Here is a 25,447-nt window from a genome sequence, read left to right on the forward strand (position 1 = left end):
TGGAATATTACTAAGCGCTGCGTAAAACCATACTCACTCGCTGACAATCCTGAGGGTACGCAAGTCAGTTTCAGTTTAGCTCTATCCAAACGTAGGATAGGTGTTGTTTAAAGCCATAGCTAAGTATCCGTACATTCGCAAGCTGGAGAAGGGATGGTGAAAATCCAGCTAGGGTCCATACAGCTAGCCAATATACTGTATGTCACCATTGTCACTTGCATGGCGATCTACCTTCATTTCCTGGCGATCTATAGCCCACGTTTATATGGTATTGTCCTGGTACAATTTTAAGTTCAAAAATAGTTTAAAATCTCTAACTGTGATAGAACAGTTGTCTTGCTGTTCTTTGGCGACACATTTTATATTACATTATAAAGTATTTATGTATGAACTGTTTTAGTCACGATAAGGTTGAATTGTTGCCAAAGTGGCATTAAATTCAACGCAAACACTTACATAGGCACTGTGAAGAAATGTAACATAAATCATCTGCTGGTCGGTCTATCTGTCCGTACAAGGAATTAGAAATGCTTGCAATCAACTACTCTCCATTCCCCACAATCCATCACCCACTCTCAATCGCCACCCTCGCACCTTCGTCTGTCTACTAACTTCCCGTTGCCTATTTCTCAAAAACTCCCCAATTAGAGACACAAATCACCTGCATTATGAACTGCGTTGTGTCCCCCTTTAATAGTTTGTGCAAAGGGATTCCATTTTTCGATCGAGATAGGTAGTTAGGCTGCCAATCGACCTGTTTGAAAGTGCTGAGCTCCGCGGAGAGCAGTAATAAGCGATGTCCACTTGGCAGTTGGCAAATGGGTCATTTAACCGGTCTGGGGTTCTCATTCAGCGCCCTCAACTAAATGGACGGTTCCTGTAATAATGTTCCCGTATTTCCGGTAGGTTTATTCAGGGAGCTATTTCAAGTATCGGTTTTATGTGACAGAAGCGAATGCAAAACAACACGGGACACAATTTGAAAGAAATTAGGGAACTTGTTAAACGCACTTAGGATGTTCTTCTAATCGATAGCTTATCGAGCTTTTATACTAGGTGGGGCATATTCTTTTCAATGTTCAATTTTCATTTGAAATCCTTCGCGTGTTGGAAATCTAATGCGGCAACACAATCTCATGCTGGGATGATGACTGAGAGCATTTATATGTATCCCCAGTTAACCTAAGGGTATTAAGAATTCCACTTATCTTCTTCAAGAGGATGGGATCCTTTGCAGGTGGAAAGAATTACTCACATCATCCAGCACATTAAACAGTTTAGTCACTAAGGTGAGGAAGTTTTGCATTCGAATCCACCCCAAACAGTATTTCATTATATGGCGCACACCAGTACAAAATTATATATCCTGAATATCCTAAACTTTAAACCCAAGTCGTTTTGCAGAAAACCGTATCTCAACATGTCATGTGGAACTGAAAATGACACTGCGCAGTTATTGTATGTGTAAGTAACGTGTTTATGGCATTTTAACGTGTTTTAGGTGTGTATTGTTATTTGATATGAGGTATATTTTATTGGGAGTAATGAACAACTGATAGTAATAATTTATTTTATGACGATATCAAATGGTGGTTGCACAACAACAGAAATGTCTCAAATATCTCAGAAGAAACACCTCAGCACAAATCACTTCATCGCCTGCATGAAAATAGGACAACAATCTACCAATCAATGCTGTCGACTCCATTTGATATCCTAAGATTATCACTAGCCCCGAATGGATGTAAATGTATTGGTGCCATAAAGTGCATCTGAAGATTCGACTGCAGACGTGTCGCAGGCAAGGACAATGTGCTCATTGTAAAGTTTATTTGAACCATTTAGAACTTGAAAAGAAGAAACAAGATCTAGACTGCGTTAACTGACAAATACATTTGCTAAAAGATGCATCTGTGCTCTCTGATTTGACACTTTAACATGTACGCATACCAGCTCTCTTGCAATCCTTCAAGGAGGAATTTCTTGATACTATCAGAAAGAATTCAGGACAAGTGAAATAAATATTCAGTTGATTCATTGATTTATTGTTATTGTTTCGCTATCTGTCCATTGTTGAATCTTTGCCTGTAGATTGTTGTTAAAAACTATATATATGTATGCTCACATCTGCACTTAATATGTGAGGAGTCCGATATTCCGACTGTCTGTGTAGGGCCGACCGCGAGCAGGATTATGCCGCTCGCAGAAAAGGCATTGGGGTTGAGCTGTAAGTCACCTCATTCATGTATACTTGTTTGCCATTTCTTGCGTAAGCAGCTCAAGAAGTTTAAACTCAACTATGCCTTCGTCTTCGTCAACATGTTGTTCATCTTAATTATGAGCTAATTCCCCAGTCGGCGCACATCATATACCACGCGTTGACAACAGGTCAAAGTATTGCATGCATAATTCTCTTGTAAATCACGTCGACCACATGTGAACGGGTTGACGCTCCCCATTAAATCGGGCTCATGTATGCTGAATGCCCCTTGTATCGAGCACAGCCCGGTTCATCAATACTCCCACTATTATTTTCACTATAACCTGTGTCGAAATCCTCATTGTCAAGGTTATGAATTCAAGGTAAACCAATACATGCAATATCCTGATGTGCTGAGTATAATATATTTGGTATAAGCAACTTTGAATTTGTTCTGAACAGTATGGCAAGAAAAAGGAAGATTGGCTGACTAAATGCTGCCACGTGACACTCATTAAAGCGAGTGAGTTCGGAAAAGGGCTACTCACATTGTACCCATGTGGGGAATAGAACCCAGGCCCTTGACGAACGCCTGAACCACCAGGCTACCCACTGTCAGGAAAGGATTTACTGTAAATATAAGGTAGTCAATTCCCAGGACCATGTCCCAGATTTTCGAAGCTCTCTTAGCGCTACGATAGTCGTAAGGCAATGTTAATGTATGGTACTTACGACTATCTTAGCGCTAAGAGAGCTTCGAAAATCTAGGGTCATATTTGTTAGAGTTTCTGAGTCCTGGTGGGATTTACAAAATTGATATATATTGAGGAGAATTTGACTTAATTTCAAGAACATGTGTCTGTCTCAGGCGTCCATTTCGTCATCTTGTTGTACTCAAGTACTGATTAATTCCGAAAAAAGCACATTCTGAACGTTTGGAAGCATTTCGATTCTTTCCTTGTTTATCACCACAGCCAGCAATATCCAAGTGATGTGAGGGTGAGTCATCAAACACACAATCCAATGGCTAAGATTATAATGTTAACTATGTCAGTTGACAATTTAGCTATAAATAAGAAAATGATCAGTTTTAGTTCACAGGCAGAAATGTCTTGATGAAAACAAAGCAAAGGTAGGAGCAATTCACAGATAATATCTGTGACAAGTATTGGCACCAACGTTGTTTTTCCTGAGTTACACATCACTGCTTGTTTTTATACCGAAAGGCGAATAATGTTTTAGATCTTTGAGAGTCTCAAGTCACTTTCTTTCGCGTCCTTTATTGCTGCCATTCCAGTCAAGAAGTGCGGTCTTTACTGTCTTATTTTCAAACACGATGGCTCCTAGAGTGTTGCTAGAGAGTAAGATTGATTCTTGCAGTCTTACGTAAAACAATGGCCAGGCTTATACCCTGTCTAAGCCTCGAAGAAAGGGGACAAAAAGAGGAGAGAGGTTCGAGTAAGTCTAATGAGTCTGTGTGGGATATATGTGTAACACTACAACATGGAGTCATGGTCCGACACTCTTTCAAAACTGACGTTGGTCCCAGCTGCACTTGTAGTTACACATCACCACATGCACTCACGTCACTTGAGAAGTGAAACCATCTTGCACAAGGCCATCTCACTTCACTTACTGATTTATTGTGTTGCAACCTTTATGGTAGTCAATAATCATCTCACATTGAATGTCGTGACCAAATACAAATCATTCTCCATCCAGCACATGACCCCACAAGGATTTGCCCTTGAATGGATAATAGTCAGGTTGTGTTCACTTTCACAAGTACGATTGTGCATATCACGACTCGTGGTGACGGGGAACATGCTTTGCACGAAAGGGTCCGCGCGTCCCAGATGAAGAACGATCCACTCTATTGAAGTAACGTCATCATCCTGAAGGGAATTATAGGATGATTTGTCCTGGGTAATGTCCTGAGCCTCCTTCACTGGACAAAAGAAAGTATACGCTTTACCATTCTCATTTTTGTGTAACTATGTTCTTAGGAATGGTATTACATACTCGTTGGCATGCAGCATTAATAGTCACCTATTACACCCGAATCAGTTAGCAATTTCTTGCATCTTCTATTTTCAGTCACCATCATCAATGGGTTTAATTACTTGTGCCGTGTGGTATATATTACAAATGCCACGCCACGCCACGCCACGCCACGCCACGCCACGCCACGCCACGCCACGCCACGCCACGCCACGCCACGCCACGCCACGCCACGCCACGCCACGCCACGCCACGCCACGCCGATCGTTTAGGTAATACCTGCAAAACTTTGGCACACACTGTAAATTCAGAGGTAAAACACATTTAGGACTCCTGTTGCATCTACAGAAACAGAACTGACACAAATGTATCTGTCATTCCAGACAATGCGCTTCCCATGGATACGCATGCAATCTTGAGGGTAATGGATACAAAAGTAATAAGGAAGAAAAAGTATTAACACAAGATCAGAAACAGGTAATTGCGAGCATGTTTGTTCTAACTGGCCACTGAGATGTTTTGCTGAGTACTGTAAGTGTAAACACGCAAAAAGCCTATTCGATACGGATTAATATCACCACGATAATGTAATAGTTGAGACTGCTTCTGTCGTGTGCTGTGATCCAGTACGTGTTTATATTGTTATTATATTGAATCAAAAGGCAGTATGTACGTCCCTATAGACAAATTAAAGATCTCCCTTGTGAATAGGAACATATAGTGCTGTTGGGAAAGTTGAGTTGAGTCAGGAACATATGCTGGACCCATGAACGTTGAGTAGAGTCAGGAACATATAGTGCTGTCAGCAAAGTTGAGTAGAATCAGGAACATATAGTGCTGTCAGGAAAGTTGAGTAGAGTCAGGAACATATAGTGCTGTCAGGAAAGTTGAGTTGAGTCAGGAACATATAGTGCTGTCAGGAACGTTGAGAAGAGTCAGGAACATATAGTGCTGTCAGGAAAGTTGAGTAGAGTCAGGAACATATAGTGCTGTCAGGAAAGTTGAGTAGAGTCAGGAACATATAGTGCTGTCAGGAAAGTTGGGTAGAGTCAGGAACATATAGTGCTGTCAGGAAAGTTGAGTAGAGTCAGGAACATATAGTGATGTCAGGAAAGTTGAGTAGAGTCAGGAACATATAGTGCTGTCAGGAAAGTTGAGTAGAGTCAGGAACATTTGGTGTAGTCAGGAACACACGCACACAACCGACAGTGTTTCACGAGTTACCTTCCGTGATCCTAAGAACCTTCCCAGAAATAAGCTTATTACAGTGTTGAAAACCATGCCTATCACTTCCATGCCCGGCTGTTCGTCACATGACTTAGTACATCATCAGTCATTTACAAAACATGTCCAAAAGAATCCAAGTCACTGTGATCTTCAGTTAGCTGTCAATGCCACATCAGAGGCGTGTTCAGAACCGCGAGCGCCCGCGCATTAGCCTCCCGCGAGCGCTCGTATGTGTCCTGAACGGATGCGAGCGCTTGCTTATATCAAACAATTTGTGACCAACTTGTGTTATTCCGGGAAAAGCCGGAGGAATGGCATTAAACATGTATAAGACAAAATGCTATGGATGTCAACTTCTTCTGTATGTTATACACAACATTTCTTGGCTATTCCTTGCCCATTCGTCAAGTGGATGCTAACTAATGGCACTGATTTGAATGAGTTTTTTTCTGTTAAACATGGCCGCCATCTTTGTTCGCTTGGCGAGGCAGCTGGGAGGATAGTTCGCGGGCGCTTGCGGGCGCTCGTCCGGGCACAGGCGTTCAGGGTGGAGCGTTCGCGGGCGTTCGCGATTCTGAACACGCTTCAGGTGTCCAATCTCAAGCTGGTGGCGACCGGGAAGCGTCTTAAGTTACCCGGTGCAAATATCTCAGCTGCTGACATAAACACACATAAGGTCAGGCAGTCCAGTTTGGGAACCCTTTGGTGACATCGAGTTCAGTTTATCATGTTCAGTCAAAGCATGGCATATAAGGAGGCACAAGCAAGTTTGTAGTTTGTGTTGAAATGAAATAGACTGGCAGCTACGTTCACTCTCTGGCTGAGAGTATTTATGTAGGTAATGTGTAAGAATGGCCTGCTCGTCCTGAACGAGTTCCGGAATACAGAGGTCATAGTAAACCAAGTTCTGGATGAAGTTCAGACCAATGGCAATTATGGGACTGCCGTTACTGATGTGTTTCTGTAAACGACGACGTCGCAGGATAAAAACAAAGACACATTTCTACAATATTATGCAAGTAAGATCAGCAAGTTGTTGCTTAGGAACCAACTGTGTGATATTCCGTAGGTAGGTAGGTAGGTAGGTAGGTAGGTAGGTAGGTAGGTAGGTAGGTAGGTAGGTAGGTAGGTAGGTAGGTAGGTAGGTAGGTAGGTAGGTAGGTAGGTAGGTTCCAGCTCACACATTCCAACATGTGTCCAGAAAGACTTATTTTTTCAGTTTCCTCATAATTTCTAACGCTCTCAAATCTCTAAATCGTATCGATATGTTTCACCAAGACCGAAATTTTGTATTCGCTGATTTTTAGCAGAATTCAAACTTCGTTGTTTCAGTGGAAACGCATCCAGATTTTAGCAACAACCCCACTGAAACTCCACTCATGATCTATAGAATTCTTAAAGGCTATGTATTGGGATTGATGTCAAAAGGATCTGTGTAATAAATAATCTGTCTGTCTGTGTTTTAAGATGTGTTTTACGTATGTATCAATGTCCCAAACAAAAGCGTGGTCTGTGCGTGTTTGGAGATCGTTTTGTGTGCTGGTTTGTCGAACCTCTCGAACTCGAAGAATTCACGTACCTCCCTTCCCACTCGATGCAATAATATCGGCAATATCCATAATTATTTACCTTGAGTATAGGCCATGTGAAATCACCCCTAGCTATTTGATAAACATCGAGACAACATGCCTAGGTTCTGCAGATAATGCGAGTAATCCGACGGAAGAAATATCCTCCATTATATTATCAACACATCTGGCGATAGAAACAGTAACTATGGTATTCTAAGTGTTCTGTGATATACGACCTTTAACAGAGTCGAAAATAGATTGATAGTTTTATAGCAGAAATAGTTAACTAGTAGAGTTAGGAAGAGGAATAGTAAGGCTACTCCTGCTTTAGGTAGACGATAATCTGTTTCCAAAGACTTCAGGTCAAGGGTGCGAGTGACCGGTGTGTTCCCGGTTTAGTCTCTATTCGCCCACATCCCTAATTGCCCACATCCCAATTGGCCCACAAAAACATCAGAGGTTAATTAGGGTCAAACAATGCACCCCTACTCTCATAATGGGTTGTCCTGACAAGGGGGGGGGGGGGATTAGTCTAAAATCACATACATCTCTGAGTTACTTGACAAAGTGCTCTTGTTTCAGTGTTGTGGTAGTTATACAGGATGGAGAAGGAAACTTAGAGAAGATTTAAAGTATATTTCAATTTTGTCTAAATAAAGTAGAGAGTATTATTAATTAATGTATCTACTAATCGGAAATAACTTCTCTCTCCTTTCAATTTAGTATGGTAGTTTGCAAAGTATGGGCAGTTCGCCCACATCTTCAAAATTGGAGAGTCCATTCTTCAGTCATAGGTATGACACAAGTTGATCATTATGTAATCCCTAACCAATATGTTGTTTTAAGACTGTGGGCGAGATGGGATGTGGGCGAATAGAGAACATGCCGTGTTCCCTGCCTGCTGTGTAAACACGAATAATTGACGCCATCTGCTCACACTCCAATTAACCTCGCACTACAAAAATACCCCGTTCTCCATTTTGGTTTGAATGCATCGTAACAAAGGCGTTGATTGAGACTAGTAGCAGACAATCAATGCTATTGTCCTGCTAATGTACGCCGTACTTATCATCTGAAGTATTTTCTGGAACACACAATCCCATTTAGGAAGTGGTCATATGTAACAAATGTTATCTTTTGGATTCTCAGTAAAGTACACATGTTTAGTACTTTGGGCACGTTGAGTCCCATCATGATGACCATTGGCAATTAGATGCTTGACTCTGAGAGCATGGTTTCTGTTTCCGGACCTCTGATGGAATGGTAAGTATGTTAATCTGTTATGCTGTTTTCGAAGGTGTATGCGTGCGTGCGTGCGTGTGTTTGTTTGTTTGTTTGTGTGCTTGCGTGCGTTTGTCTGTGTCTGTGTCTGGATATGATGTAGTGGAATGTGTGTTTGTGTGTGTGTGTGTGTGTGTGTGTGTGTGTTAGGGGGGATAGAATGCAGTGGAATGTAAATGCATGCGTCATTTTCTGTATCTGTACGTGACTGAATGTGTGTCTGTGTCTGTGCCTGTGTCTGTGTGTCTGTGTCTGTGTTTCTGTGTGTGTATGCGAATTTACATTTTGCATGATCAGTTCACGATGACCTTTGCAGATTTGAGCCTTTGCTGCCACACTAAAGTCCGTGACAGTACGAAATCAAAACCATGTTACTTATGTTTGAGGACTGCTAGAGCTCCGGTAAATTTGCTTCATCCTGGCATGATACCGTAGTTGTATTCTTACATAATCAAACTACATTTGCAAAACCATGGAACGCACTGTCAACAATAGAATAATAAATAGTAACTGGAATCACTCCGTACAAATGCTACCCAAGATGTTCTGGTTTAGAACTGGTCTTCGGAAACCCATGCTTGTCGCAAGTGGCTACTAACGGGATCGGGTGGTTCTCGGACTTGGGTGATACATGCCATCGTTTCCCAACTGCGTAGATGCTCATGATTTTGATCACTGGATTACCTGGTTGAGACTCAATTATTTACAAACTGCCGCCATGTAGCTGAAATACTGCCGAGTGCGGCGTAAAATCGAACTCATTCACTCACCTCAACACTCTAAGCACATAACAGTACGTTGAATACGGTAATCTTAAAAATTCATTTGGTCTTGATTTGAGCGGCGTTTTGCTTCGGTTTTGTTCGAGTTTATAACAGACAGACATTTCCGTGTCTGTGGGAAGTTTACCCACTGCGACACCATAACAAGGATCCGTGTCCCACTAGGGAGTATACCGTCTGTCACAGTATTTACGATAACTATTCAAGAAACGTCAAAAATGTCAATAATTCAACTGAAGGGTCGCTTTTGGGGGCGATTTTCATATTCCCTGTCGTAGGAAAAGCGTCATAGGTATTTAAAGGCAACTACAACCAGGTTTAATTGAAATCAATACTGGGCGTTTGCAAAATGGATTTAAATAATTTTGTACATCTAAAACTAGTTGTATCCACTTTTCACGAACATGTTAACGCTGACATTGATCTCAGATGGCACCCTTTAAACGTTGTAAATCAAGCCAAGTTTCCAGGTCATATTTTCGATTATTATTTGTTGGGGTTTTTTTTTCTCATATAAAACATCTAAAAGTATTACATGCCTGAGGCACTGGTTTTATTAAAAGTTCTTCCCAACCGTTACGTAAAAAGGGGAAGAAATCAGAAAATCCCTCTCCAGCTACATAAAGCACTGATTCGTTCAAAACTTGACATTTGTGGTGAGACTTCTAAAAGCAATTTAGAATGATTATATTCCATACACCACTCATGCCTGAGGCTCTCCCTTGATGCTTCGCCGATTCATAGCTTGTACATTCCGAATTCTAAACAGCATCGTATTACATTATCCATAGAGTATGTTCCTAAATTACGTTCTACAAAATTCCGTCCATATTACTCCTCTTTATAAAGAATTCGACCAAAAGTAATCTTTTCATATTTCGCGACTTGGAATACGAAATGAGTTCGGCCTCTCTGCTTCTAGAATATATCACTCCAATACAGCACCAATCAAATTTGTATCTTCTCTACGACGACAGTTTGTGAAGTCAGATGTGGTTCTACGATTAACTAAAATCAGGAAATCTTAAACAAAACAACTACTGCAATGTTACTAATTGTTGCACTGCAATCAATCCGTCAATCTTTATTCAGAACCGAAGGCCATGGGACAAGTACATACAACATAGATAGATAGATAGATAGATACATAGATAGATAGATAGATAGATATTTACAGCAGAGAGAATCTTTTCACAATAGCATGACAAATAAAGCAATATTTGCAAGCAATATACTGTTAGTAGTTGACCATAGCTGGATAACTATATATTTTGACGGTTGCTTTGTAAAATAACACGGCCTACATATGTATATATCTGCTTTTAATGTTACTATAGTGATCACAAATTAGCAGAACATGGTATGCGTCTTCCTGGACATCTAATTTACAGCATTTGCACAGAGTAGGATTTGCTATGAAAATGTTCCTTCCAGGTGGCTCCAAGGGTGGTGACACAGTTGACAATGCTACCGTCAGTCGAATCAGGACACAGTCACCAAGACTGTCTGATATTCCATATCTTACGACCGAAGCATAAACCACAAGGTGTTCTTGTATGAATACAAGACACTGCATGCAGGTCTTGTATGAATACAAGACAATGCATGCAGTAGCTGCTACATGCAGGAGCTGATAACCCCATGGCGACGGACATGATCCTGGCGGTCAAAAAAGCTCCATTCATCACTGTGCCAAAAACAAGAACATGGTAACAGATGCTTCAGCAAGTTAACAGAAACTCTCTGGACCAATCTACCAGCCACAATCAGAGGCTCTAATTCATACCACCGATTTAAAAAGGATGTCGAAACCCAACTCTCACCCTTGGACACAATAAACCGCCTTGGACTGGTTTTATGTTCAGCCATTATGATCGCTAAAAATAATGTTATTGGCCAATAAAACAAGTCGATATTATAACCAACTACGTTTGACATTAGACACGCAAGTAGGTATCATGGAATTATATCATACTCACAGGTAGCGCTTTAGAGTTATCTCCTCATGACTAAATGTTTGAATTAGTTTTGCGTACCTCCGGGAAACTACTAGAGAATTCTACGTTGATTGCGATGGTCTTAAGTGCTCGAATGTTCTTGAAGGAGTGACTTTGTATAAAAGGGCTGGTTGGTGTGTTGAGACAATGGACACATACAGATCAACTGGAGCACATCATTCGGCGCATCATCAATCTCTGTCAACGTTTGACCTGCATTACCGCTGCCTGACCGTTCGCTGTGTTACATTCTGCATAACTGTTTCTCACTCTCACATCAAGACTTCGGTGAGTTGACATCATATTTGTGACCCAGATTAGATTTGACTGAGTTGCATTGTTCATGAAACATCTCTTGTGAATCTCTGTATTTTTTCCTTTGTTTGCTCAATATAAAGTAACTTCTCAGTGTTATATATGTTGGTTCTGAGGGGATTTCTGACACCTTTTGTCACGGCAAATTATGCACCATAACACCAGTACTTGTCGAAAGCTGAGGATCACCAACAGTGAATGCCTTGTGATGAAAAAATCACTTTAAAACCTGTCTTACTGGATTAATTGGTTCGTTTATTGCTTAACGCCACACGGCCCAGAGGTCGCCAATATTCCACCTAGATGGAGGAGGCCTGTAAATAATCGAGTCTGGACCAGACAATCCAGTGATCAACATTATGATCATCGATTTACGCAATTGGGATACGATGACGTGAGTCAACCAAGTCAGCGAACCTGACCATCCGATCCCGTTAGTCGCCTTTTAAGACACAAAATGTTTAAGATCAATTCTAACCCGTGTCTTCATGGGCCCTGTCTTGTTTTCGATGGCTAAATGCTTCGGTTTAAGAACAGTCAAGGATATTTTTAATAATGTTTCATACATTGTTTGACGTTTCAATAAAACAGAACTTAGTAAATTAGTAGTGTTTGTTCGCAAACAGATAAATGTCATTATGTATATCATTGGTCGGTTAAACTATCTGTTGAGACTGTTATGAGCTGTAGCTTCAAAGCGGCTGTAGGTAATCCGTATATAGATATTGGCCTCCTCAGACCACGTCTTTCAACCAAACTTGATTATGTTTGTAACAATTGCTTGAATCTGGAGGGATGTGAAGGGTGTTTATCGACGCAGACAGCATGAGTGCGGGTCACTTGGATGGTGATCTACAATAAGGTGCTGGCGGTATATATCCCGGTTTATCATAATGTGTTGACCTCTTGCATGTACATGTACTTTATTTTGGAGTATGTGCGTTGTTGTGCTGTGTGTGCCTTTTTTGCATTGTGTGTGTGCTATGCTGAGGTATGTGTGCTTAACTGTGTTGTGTGTGCTTTATTGTGGAGTATGTGCGTTGTTGTGTTGAGTGTGCTTTATATTGTGGTGTGCTGTGTGTGCCTTTTTGTATTGTGTGTGTGCTATGCTGAGGTATGTGTGCTTAACTGTGTTGTGTGTGCTTTATTGAGGAGCGTTGGATACGCTTTTAGTATTGTGTATGCTATGTTAGGTTTCATGTCTAGCGATTGTTAACTGCCTGTCTGCACGGCTTGCGTGTTTTCATAGCGTTCTCCGCTTTCAGCTATACTATTAATTTGATTTTTTCAGTTCATGTATCAACTCCAAATAACCACAACTTTTGGGTTTTTCGTCAGGTTGCAGATTGAAGAATTTCATGTCAACCTAAAGTCGTATGATTGCTGTGAGATAGTAGAGAAGACGCGTTGGTGATGGGACACTTGATGTCACCGAGGTTGTTATTCTCACAGATTCTTCTCATCTCTACTGCCACATGGGATCGATAATGTTTTCTGTCAGTTCAGTATCATTCTGAAATGCCTAGTATCTATATCGCTGGTAATTCAATTCAATTCAATTCTATTCTATTCAATGCTTTATTGTTTTCAAGGCCACACGACCTAAAATACATCTTTACATGTTTTATACATTAATCGCTAGCATGCGTATCAAATTCTCCTCTGATGCGAAACACATTATACAGATATTTTCGCAACATAAACAAGTGGTTACAATCAGGAGAAATCAATAATGATTTCAAATTATCAATATTTTTGCTATGAATGGAAATATATGGAACATCCTTACGAAATTCTTTGTACAAAGCAAAATGATATATAATATGACATTTATCTTCGGTAATTTACGAAGAGAACACATAAAACACTTAATGTCATTGAAGTTGTTATTCTCATAGATTCTTCTCATCTTTGCCGCCACACGGGATCGATATTGTTTTCTGTCAGTTCAGTATAATTCAGAAATGCCTATCTATATTGGTGGTAATTCACAGACAAGACTAATAGTTTTTTGTAAGGGAACGTAACCCCAGGAAATGTATTTCACATGTTTCGATCAGCGCCTTTGTGTTGACATGCAAAGTAACTTTTTCTTTCAGAAATATGTCAGTTAAATGTCGCAGCTTGTCAATCAACGGTGGGTGTAGGTTGCTTGTCCCTCAGCTAAGTGCTTCGTGCTTGGAATTACCTCCTTGAGTCTTGCCATCCTACATGTGATAAGAAATGTAGGATGGGGTCAGGGGTGAGGGATGTCAATGGTCAGCGGGGCGAGATGTGTGTAAGGGTGGGTTCAGGGGTGACGAAGGGGATGTAAGGGAATGAGAGTGGCTACTTGTGGGGAGATGTGCGTGCCTTCTTTGACAGGATCGTCATGAGTGACGGCAAATACCTTTGGAGATGAGAGAGAGGTTATTCGGGGTGACGGGAGGAATGTTAAAGGATTCCGGGATTTACTAAGGTGATGTTAGGTAAATGTGACATTCAGTGGATAAAGGATAGGATGTACTGGCGAACAAGACGTACAATCCATCTTTAGCTTATATTACTTTTCACGAGTGTCTGACCTTTGAGAGCAATTATATGACGATCGTGGTGTAGAAAAACGTCTCTCTCAAGGCCAAATATTCGTTTGTCAGCTACAATTGGAAGACTTTGAAAATTAATTTACAACCAGTCTATTACACTTTTCAACCGAGGAGGCCATAGATTAAAGCCTTGTCTCCTGGCGCCGATGCGGGGGATAGCTCACCATTACTATTGGAATGGGAATTATGGAATTATTGGAATCCACAAAACAAAAGTTTAGAGTTCAAAAAGAAACTTTACATTTTAAAACTTTACTTTAAAACACAATACATGTGAGCCACATAATAAAAGTATGTCACGTGACACTATTATATAGAGGATGTTATATGAGCGCACATGACATACTATGTTTACGACACGAGTGCCTAAATGTTGGTATTCCCCGAGCGAGAGCGAGTGTCTAAATGTTGGTATTTCCCAAGCGAGAGCGAGTGCCTAAATGTTGGTATTTCCCAAGCGAGAGCGAATGCCTAAATGTTGGTATTTCCCGAGCGAGAGCGAGTGCCTAAATGTTGGTATTTCCCGAGCGAGAGCGAGTGTCTAAATGTTGGTATTTCCCAAGCGAGAGTGAGTGCCTAAATGTTGGTATTTCCCGAGCGAAAGCGAGTGCCTAAATGTTGGTATTTCCCGAGCGAGAGCGAGTGCCTAAATGTTGGTATTTCCCGAGCGAGAGCGATGGATATTCTGATATTTAGGCACAAGTGTCCTAAACGTAGTATGATATAGGCACGAATATGATATTCTGTTTATTACCGAAGTCATCAAATGGAGGAAAATAACCCGAAATCTAGTTTAAAACAAACCATATCAAATCACTACTGCTTGTACATCTGTGTGCCATAAAATAAATATCTTCGAACATTTTTAGTTAGATTGTTTCTAAAAAAACATTTCCCACCTTTTACGCACATATAATTTATCATAACCTGTATATAGCCTGGTCTGTAAATATTTGAGTCTGGACCAGACAATCCAATGATCAGCAACATGAGTATCGATCTACGCATGTGTTAACCACCAAGCGTGTCTGACCACCCGATCTCGTTCGTCGAGTGATAAGAAAAGCATGAATTGCTGAAAACCATTTCTACCAGGATCTTCACGGGTATATATGAACCCATTCACAACAAGGCGGTATAGCTCTGCGGGCATCACTGCAGGAAACTACGTATATTCCGTTGATGAGAATGGACAGACACGGCTGCTGCCTTGTCATCAAGCATCTCCAAATGAAAGGGCTAGCTGCTGCAACCATCCATGCAGTCATGAAGACAAGCCTTGAGGGTGATGTTTACAGTTGTTACCGTTATACGGTGGGCGGTGGAGGTAAGAGAGGACCTCGACACTGATGGAAGGTGATTCAAGACCTTCCGCTTCCACAAGAGAAAAGGTTGACATTGGCCATATGTTCATGGATGATCAACACGGGCCAAATTGCTCTTACGGTAGCCATATCTCGTGAAAGAGTTGACAGTAGTCTTGAGAATGAACTTTGCCTGACAAACAGTTCGGCTTATCAGTCTCACAGTCGCTGAACATCGTTATTTTTCCTTTTGCCCATCCTTTTCTGCAATGCGCAAGTCCCAAATGAAGCAAGTCTAGATTTCCTCAACCCCTTTCCCTCTGGGGATCCTTTCCAATTTGAAAGCAATTGTACGAGTCTTGACTTCTGATCATGATCTTCCAAGGTTCATCATCCCTCGCGAGAGTTTGGGTCGTTTAGAAACATATCCAACCGAGTGTGTGGGGTCTTGTAATCATGAATTCGAGGATGCGCCAACATCAATCAAAACCTAAGGAGTAGAAACATCTAAAGTCTGCAGTTCTCGCTGTTCGATAAAAGGCACCCAACCATTGGTGTCAGAATTGTCGTCTGTGCAGAGACAATTATCTTGATGAGGTCTTTGCAGCTAGCCAAATAGCCGATTCCTATCACACGTAGTTACACTCAGAATCTTTGGGCCACATGGAAGAAGTTTAGGCAAGGTTCCAAATTTTACTCTCGCATGTCCGTGATCAGTAGTCATTATTCCGACTGACGCACGAGGTAAGAGACAGATCTTTGGTGACTAAGGCAAGCTTGCGCTTTTATTCGTTTCGGTTGATGTGATCGCGGTTAAATCCCGAGAGCCATATTAACATAACGATATATGGCAGAGACCAGTATGGAAAGACTGGACGCAGTTCAATCAAAGGGGAATAACACGTTCAAGAAAAGTGATTGAAGCGCTTGTAAAATACAATACTAAGGTCGGGGTAAAACTACTCCGCATGCGAAAACGACCCCGAATTTTTACATCTTTGCAAAAATGGCACCATCTCGTTTACAGTTTTATGTCGCTCTTTGCAATATCACGGTGGGGCTTCACACATTGTACCCATCTGGGGAATCGAAGCGTTTGGACTTACTAATTTAGGGGGTAAATGTGTACTCTTAAAAACAGTTGAGATCCTCAAATATAAGGTTAATAGCTAGTGTAAGATCTACAATCTGACCGGAAGGTTCCACATCAATTGCGAAATATATAAATTTAGAAAGATTGTTAATAAATATAATGAAGCAAGATGTTCATGAATAACATGTACCTAAACATCTTTCCATCTATTAGAAATTGGCATGCATCAGTGAAAAAGTTATTGAACAAACTATCATCATGTTAAACATGACTTTGTCAGTTGGCGCGGAGAGGCGCATTGCAGCAACGAAAATTATTTATCAACTATCCCTTTAAACCGATATATCTGACAATTCATGGGAACACTTTCTAGTCAATAGACTATATGTGATTGCAACAAACATCCAGGGCATAGTTTTTCGAATCTCTCCTAGCGCTAAGGTAGTCGTAAGTGCCATACATTAACATAAACTTACGAATTTCTTAACACTAACTGAGCTTCGAAAATCCAGGTCCATGGCAACAACTGTTGTGCCTGTAAATACGCAAGAGTGATTTTCACACGTCCATCCAGGGTCACTTTGTATTCAATCCAGGGTCACTGAGTATTCCCTTAACATGTGATCGAAGTTGACATGAACATCATGTCAGTGTTGTCAACACAATACACCGATTCTCAGTCTCAGTTTCTAATGTCATCTCGGGCAGTATCGCAGTTCTTTGTACAGAACTGCTTTTAAACACCCACGTGAGACATAAACCCCGGATTAGCTGGTTTGTTAGTAGTGAGTTTTAGTGTTTGCCGCATTTAGTGATATTCCAGCAATATCACTGCCGTGGACTCACACAATTTGCCTATGTCTAGAATCGAACCCGGGTCTTCGGCGTGACAAGCGAACGCTTTAGCCACCTGGCCACCTCCCCGCTCTTCACTGGTTGATTTCTGGTGTCCCCGACACGGAATCGCTGCCATATTGGTAAATGCGGCGAAACCTCAACTCACTCTGCTATGATAAATAAATACTATGCACACGTACAGTTTCGTTCTGGATGTATCGATCATCACTACCCTCATCTCTCGCTTTTACTTACTTACGTTTACTTCACCTTAACCCAACAAATCATAAGTGAAGTGAGTGAGTTTAGTTAAATAGACCGCACTCAAGAACATTCCATCTATATGGCGGTGGTCTGTAAATAACAGAGGTTGGACCAGACAATCATGTGATCAAAGCATGAGCATCGATCTGCGCAATTGGGAACCGATGACATGCGTCAACCAAGTCCCCAACCTGCCCCCCCCCCCCCCCCCCCCCGACCCCATTAGTCGCCTTACGACAAACATAGTCTGCATGGGTTGCTGTATACCTAATCTATCTCGAATAGTTGTTTTTTTTTCTAGCTTTATCACGACAAGTAGACGAAAAAGTAGTCTCTGAAATGAACACAGACAGAAAAGAACAACTCACAAAGATATATTTCTGTATGACAGATTACACCGCAAGGGGCGCCAGAAAATAGTTTCATACGTTGTACTAAATTAATGTAGGGAATGAAACGGGTCTTCAGTGTAGCCAGGCTATCCCGTCGATTGCATTCATCCCAACAGAAAAGAATTAGCACATCGCTCTGATGTTTTATCGGTGTATATTAATTCTCATTGACAATACCACAGAAATACAGTCACAAACCAGTTGTTGTGAATTGTTGTCATTATACGGCCCAGAGAACTCAATTTTAAATCGACTTAGTAACATTTTCTCAGAATTTCTTTGTGGTTTTGTTACGACCCGCGGTAGCATGAGTTAGCTCCCTTTGATACTTCCGGAATAATGTGGCCTGCATGGTGACTTGCAAACTTGAGGCTGAAAGCAGTTTGAATTCTTCAACCTCTTCTGCCCCCTGAGGCACACCGGCGGCATTTTACAAAGCGTACACGGCAGGAGATTTGTAGTTATAAAAACAGACGAACTAACGACCACAACATGGTAAGCTACATAATTACTTTGCCAGTTTGATACTCGTTCATTTCTCGTTCAACAAAATCAAAATGAAAAACAACAACGTTCAATCACTATGTTCCGTCAACGTGAATTGTGTAGCTATTTTTTATGTGATTGAAAGGTATTATGATAATAATAAGCTGCGATGCAGTTTCTTTTAGTTTATTATATTTACAACTGCAAGTGCGAATAGCACCTATCATATGACAATGATAGATATAAAAATATTTCGAAAATTTGACAGACATTAGGGTCTAATCTAATTTCCTAGTTTCTACATTTGTGTTATTTAATATTTTATAAACCAAAATTTCAAACATCATCACCATTGGTCTGCACTGAAAGGTTTCCAAACAAATAAATATGGTCAGAATGATACAATGGAAAGATTTCCATCTGAAACCACCGGTTTTTTGTTGTTGGTGGTGGTTTTGTTTCTTCGGTTTATGTTTATCATTCCTAAATTCTATGCTTAAAACCCTCCTCTAACCAAGCTGAGATATATATTGTTCACTAACATGAATTATCTTAGCCCTAACCCTGAGTACTCTCCTTTAATTTTTGTTTTCACTACCCCACCAATTGACGTTTTGACATTTCAAGCTTGGGGTTACGAGCAGAACTCTTACTAATACAATATACTCATTGTTTTTTAAGTTCTGGTTCAGTAGTAGGGGCTGCAACGATTCACCCAGACCTTGATTCAAATCAGTTTTCAATATTGGTCGCTTGATTCTATCATTTTTTATTTGATTCTTCATACAAGAAAAACCATCAGGTTTGAGTTAACTTTCAGAATTCTTTTTTAGCGTGAAATCTGTCCTCATCCTTGTGATGTCTTCTAACAATAATTCTCACTAGATAATTAACCCAGCATCCGCCAGTCATTTTTAGCTTTATGTCAGCACTCAAACCTGATCAAGTTTGAGCCCAGAGTACATTCTGGCTGTGTGGAAAATATATCAAATATATCATATCAAAATAGTGATAATGGTTGATGAAAATTGAAACTAAGGTGTCAGATTCATGTTTTCAGTGAATCAAACCAAATCACTTCAGCCCTATTCTATAGTGCATGAATTATTTTTGAATAGGAGTTTCATGATCTTTTATCCATTGTCTTTATCTAACTACTTGTGTGTTTTCAGAGTATCCTCACATATAATGGAGCGGCCATCATTGCCATGAAGGGGAAAGACTGTGTTGCCATTGCATCTGACCGGAGGTTTGGCATCCAGGCACAGACAATAAATATGGAGTTTGACAAGATCTTTGAGATGGGACCACATTTGTACATAGGCCTGCCAGGTCTAGCAACTGATGTGCAGACAATGTAAGTACCTGTACACTGTTCATTACATGGGTTCTGTCATGTTAGCACATATCTTCAGTAATAATTGTGCCACTTTCTCATCTTTAAAGAATTTAATTTCTTTATTGTTGACTTACTAAGAGGCATCTCTCTCCCATCCATCTTTAGGAAGTCTAAAATATAGGAAGTTTATTTACTTGTAAAGATGTGTGTGAGGAATACAACATTTAACAATACATGTCTCTGCCACCACTAAATAAGCAGAACTGAATGAATGACTGCAGTGGAATTGCTATATAATTTATAATTTCATCACTTTGATTTCTTGGAAATTACTTACCTTAAGGGATATATTAATCATCAATGGACTATACCTTTGTAGTTCACAAAGACTGAAATTCCGACTCAACTTGTACGAGCTGAGAGAAAATCGAAAGATCAAGCCGAAGACATTCATGAGCATGGTGTCAAATCTGCTGTATGAAAGGAGGTGGGTCACACTTAGCGCGAGACATTCTATATCCACAGAGATTTGTACCAGATTTTAACTTATCAAGATCGTTAGGCTGTCATTACCATTACTACATTGATCAGTGCTTGTGCTGTTGATCACAGACCACCGTCATACAACTGGAATATTGCTGAGTGCACTGTTCAGCAACAAACAAACCAAACCAAAATTCTATATATGAACTGTGTAAGATGATTACAGTCTACTTGTCTGAAGTCAGTCTTACAAAACTAAAGCTCTTTTGGAATGGTAGTCGTTCGTAGTAAGTGTACCCTAACAGGACAACATTGTTCATATAGTAAAGCGCTGTTTTGTGTTTTTACTTGATTAGCAATGATTTATGACCATTGTAGATATACCGGATTTGAAATGTTAAGGATCTTGATTATATTGAGGGGATATAATTTTGAAAGAAGACAGGGCAGACAATAGAATACACACATAGGCATTTCTAGTTGTACCTGTTTTGTGTAGTGTAGCTGGATTATTAGTGCATTTGGCATTAAACAGTCCATCCCTGAATCTCTAACAGTGTAGTTGGAGAACACTTAAAGAATTTCAAAGGAATAACATGAAGAATTTCACTCAATGTTTAGAACGTGGGGGTCAGAGATCATTTCCCACATTTCCACAAATTGGTTTATGCCAAGATAGTTATGGGTTTGAAGTGATCTTAACTTATTAAATGACTTGACTTACTTTATATGAAGGTAATTGAAATACTGTCCAAAGCAGCATCAGCTCAAGTTCACTCAGTTGTGTATACTTTCACTTTGGAAAGTCCAGGTTAGAACTGAAATTCAGTAACCCATGCATGTAGTGAGAGACGACTAACATGATCGGGTGGTCTGACTCGTTGATTTGGTTGACACATATCATCAGTTTCCAGTTGTGCAGATCTATGTTCACTTGCTGTTGATCACTGGATTGTCTGGCTTGACTCACTGTGTGTGGTGTAAAACTAGTCTCACTCACTACTTTCACTTTGTATTTTTTTCAAATCAGTATGGTCTTTAATGCAGGTTTGGACCCTACTTCGTTGAACCTGTGATCGCAGGCCTTGATACCAAGACAGGAGAGCCGTACATTGCATCCATGGATCTGATTGGTTGCCCAATGGAGACGGATGACTTTGTCGTCAGCGGTACATGTTCAGAACAGATGTACGGGATGTGTGAGTCACTGTGGGAGCCAGATCTGGTAAGTGATGCAGCCAGTGAAGTAATTAGTTCCTTGTTTTACTGAGTGGGTACCCAAAGAGATTCTAGGATGGAATTCATCCCGGTGAACTTATTCTGATCTTAACAAGCAGCATTATAACATTGGTACCTTGGTTGATGGTGTGTCGGAGTATTCTGACTCCGTATCCATAAAACTGCCTGTCCATGGCCAGTAAGTCAGTAACTTTCAGTTGGAAAGAAATTTTTTGAAATTTCCGTCCGCCTGCCTGCTTTTCTGGCAAATAATGTTAAGACTACATTTATGTGTTCATGTTTATTTTAACTCCACATAGATTCTCAAATGATTATTTGCAATATTGCAACCAAATCAAAACAGGAGTTGTCCAATTGTCATGATCGTACTCCCCTTGTCATCCATGATCCATTATTAGAGTGGATGAACGGAAGTAACTCCAAATCTACATTTTTATTGGTTGATCAATCATAGCCCCTGTCTTGGTAGTCACATTGTTTCTCTGCAAATGGTGCCAGTGAGACAAAGTAACAATGTCTCATTGAGATTTTTTTGTGCATGTAAGATCTGTTGTTTCACTTAATGAAAACAGAATCATGCAGAATCTGCCCCCACAGACTAGTGATGAAGTCAATGATGCATGTGAAATGCATTTCCTGTAGGACCAGATCCATCTGTCACCTGTGGTATCTCACAGTCACATAATTGGGAAAATCCCATTGTCAAATTTTCTCCATCATTTTAGCTCATTTCATTCATTATTTCTTACATTTTCAGGCTCCAGATGACCTGTTTGAGACAATATCTCAGGCACTGATGAATGCTTTTGACAGAGATGCTGTTTCAGGTTGGGGCGGCGTTGTCTATATCATGTAAGTTTCATCCATCTTGTAGATATCCTATGTAATGTACCTTTCAATGGATGGTTAGGTTAAACAGCTTTGTACCAGCAGTGACTAGCTGGATTCCAAGTGTCATATTTATTTAACAAAACCTCTAAGAATGAGCCAAGTCTCAATTAATTACTATAGTTAGTGTCTTATGACATGAGCGTAACCTTAGTATGTACAATACTACATTGTATAAAAGTATAAAAAAAAATTCAAGTAAGTAAACTGTATGTAAAGTGTATTCATTTTCAGATAGGTATGATCGCATGTTAAGGTGGATGCTCAACATGTATACTTGTCATACAGGTGTTCTGGCACAGTCTTAGTTGATTGCTTCTCATTTTTCAATTGTAGCCATGCTCATTGATCTCATTATCAATTGCCAGTGGTCTGGTCCTCTCCTGACTTTCCCTTTTGTTTTCAGTGAAAAGGACAAGGTGACAAAGAAACTATTGAAGACTCGAATGGACTAGTTTTATTCAATGTATATTCAACACTGTAATGTATTGCGTTGTCAGAAGAAATATCACTTCAAACATCATCCACACTGTGGCATGTCAATTCCATTTCATGTATTAAAACTCTTTAAACTTAGAAGATGTTGTTTTTTTGTTTGTTGTTTTTTTTAGAGCATGCCTTTGCTTTAGTATTTGAGTCCAAAGGAGCATTGTCTGATACAAAGCTTTTCAGTTGCTAAAGTTTGCAGGCTTCAGCTCTGCTTTCATATATTTGGAGTGATGAAAGAAGTTACAGTATAGCCAGAAACATAATCTTTGTAAGATTCCTTCATTTTAATGAATAAGTCTGTTTGGGGGTCTGGGGAAGGCCCCCAAAATATTTGTGTTTGTTTACAAAATCAGGTGTCAGACTCAGTTGATGCTGTAAATCTGCCAATGAATCTGTGTCTGTGTTTTCAGTGATTGGTTTGTCTGGTCTTGCATCTGATTTACAGACTAATGCAGTTTGAACATTACTGACTGTATTGTTAAGTAACATCCACACACTCACTTCACATGTCATGAGAGACAGTGGGATGCATCCACACACTCACTTCACATTCATGAGAGACAGTGGGATGCATCCACACACTCACTTCACATGTCATGAGAGACAGTGGGATGCATCCACACACTCACTTCACATGTCATGAGAGACAGTGGGATGCATCCACACACTCACTTCACATGTCATAAGAGACAGTGGGATGCATCCACACACTCACTTCACATGTCATAAGAGACAGGGGGGTTGCCTAGGAGTTCAAGCGTTCGCTAGTCACTCTAAAGACTGGGGTTCGATTCCACACATGAGTACACTGTGTGAAGCCCATTTCTGGAGTCCCCGCCATGATTTTGCTGGAATAATGCTTAAAATGGCGTAAACCTTGACTCACTCACTTTGTAGAAAAGGGTCCTGTGAAACGGTGTGCCAAGAAATTGCCATAGAATTATCTTCATGCTTCTCCAAGGGACAGGATTATTACTAAAGACAATCTCCAAGGTTCCAACCTGCTTCAGACATACCTGATGTCAAGCTCTACTACCTTGCATTCTGGATGCCCTGCTTAATAATATGAATGTATTTCTATGGCACTTTAAGTCTATCAGTGGCACTTCACAATGTTAAAAACATGTTACAAAAGACACAACACATGTAGATAGTTTTGGGTAAAGCTTGAAGACAAATGATTTGTCTTTAGAGATGATTTCCGGTTTGTTGCCATTGTTGATCAGAGTTAATGTTCCAAAGTAGTATCCCTCCAGCGGAAGTGAAAACCCGGTTCTCCATGCTTGTTTCGCTGAGTGGAGTGGAAAGAGGAATCAGGGTGCTGTTGTACAAAGTGATTTTGACACCAGTGTGTTCGCAACTCACACACCTTAACACAGACTTACGACAGTCTGTCAACTGAAGCTTTCAGCAGCCAAATAACATGAGCTAGTTTTCGAGACAGGTTAGCTAATCTGAAATTCTATTTCAGGTAGACCCTTTTAAATTTTTATGCTCAATAATGTTTCGACTGTTTACATGCAAAGTGACAAAATCCCAAAACATATCCTCGGCTTAGAATCTACATGGTTGTTCACTCTGAAAGAAAGTTCCGCTTTAAGTTACTTCCACCCACTGATATGGCTCACACGTTATTAACTTGTTTGGCACGTGGCCCTCGCCAATCGAGTAGTAGAGTCCTTGACAGGATGTAATAGACTGAGTACAAAAGAAAGAACATGCATGTACCTTTTCTGGGTGTAAACAGCTTAATATACTGAACCACAAAGGGAAGTCATAGCGGTTTCTTAAAGCACACACTTTAATTCACTCTTATTAACAATCAAAACTGAGGATTGAGTTGAAACTTGGCATTTTCGGGAGTCACATGAGAGTGCACACAAACAAAATCACCAAAAATAGTACGACTAAGAATTTAAGATACCCCAAAGTCAGTATTCTGTATGGTCTCAATGGGCATCGAGGCGTTTCATCATCTGTACATGGAATGAAATAGCTGGTTGGTGAAGGCCATAGGCACTTGGGTCCATACTCTGTGCCATGCCTGATCGAGTTCAGAAGCAGTTGTCGGCCGTGCATTGGGTTTTAAAAAGAGACGTTTCCTTTGTTGTTCAGTAAATTTTGAAAACTCTTTTAGCTGTGACTTACTAGTTAGAAACATTGTGAACGTGTTGTCAAAACATTTGTTTGTATGTATGTCAAAGTGAGACAATAAACAGGAGGTTACCGAGATTCCAGATTCCACTAGCCGTGAAAGCACAAAACTGTAGTGACGACAGATACAGCACGGACAGAAAGACAGACAGACAGGCAGGCAGACAGGTAGATCACCACACAGTGACAAAATCGTCCGATTCGAAAAGGTAACATGCAGCGCGAGTGTAAAGCTCACTAGAACTCATACTGGCAATTATCAGCGATTAAAACTGAAAGATTCCAGCATAGAAATATAGTTTAAGAGCATGTGTGTTTATGTACACGTAAGCCTGTAGACTGATGCTCAGTCTCTGAATATCTATAGCTTTCACAGAAACAAATGAACCTGTTTTTAATCGACATGGAGCTCCAGTGAGATTTAGGGCTTATGATCTCAGATAGGGCTATGCAGTAGAGAAAATAATGTGCTTCAGGGACTGGGGGTCAGACTAGTAAGTGGTTGCAGTTTGACGTTATA

The 25,447-nt window shown here is 40.4% G+C and overlaps 1 protein-coding gene across 1 annotated transcript; it reads left to right on the top strand.

The window, feature by feature from the left end:
• The first annotated feature begins 18,130 nt into the window (after positions 1–18,130).
• On the top strand, positions 18,131–22,857 carry LOC137256001 (proteasome subunit beta type-3-like). Its single transcript, XM_067793639.1, has 6 exons — positions 18,131–18,344; positions 19,508–19,692; positions 20,054–20,161; positions 21,205–21,382; positions 22,154–22,248; positions 22,691–22,857. The coding sequence occupies exons 1-6, from the start codon at positions 18,342–18,344 to the stop codon at positions 22,737–22,739; spliced, it is 618 nt and encodes a 205-aa protein (XP_067649740.1). The 5' UTR covers positions 18,131–18,341; the 3' UTR covers positions 22,740–22,857.
• The last annotated feature ends 2,590 nt before the right edge of the window (positions 22,858–25,447 follow it).

This window comes from Haliotis asinina, chromosome 11 (genome assembly GCF_037392515.1).
Source record: "Haliotis asinina isolate JCU_RB_2024 chromosome 11, JCU_Hal_asi_v2, whole genome shotgun sequence".
NCBI lineage: Eukaryota > Metazoa > Mollusca > Gastropoda > Lepetellida > Haliotidae > Haliotis > Haliotis asinina.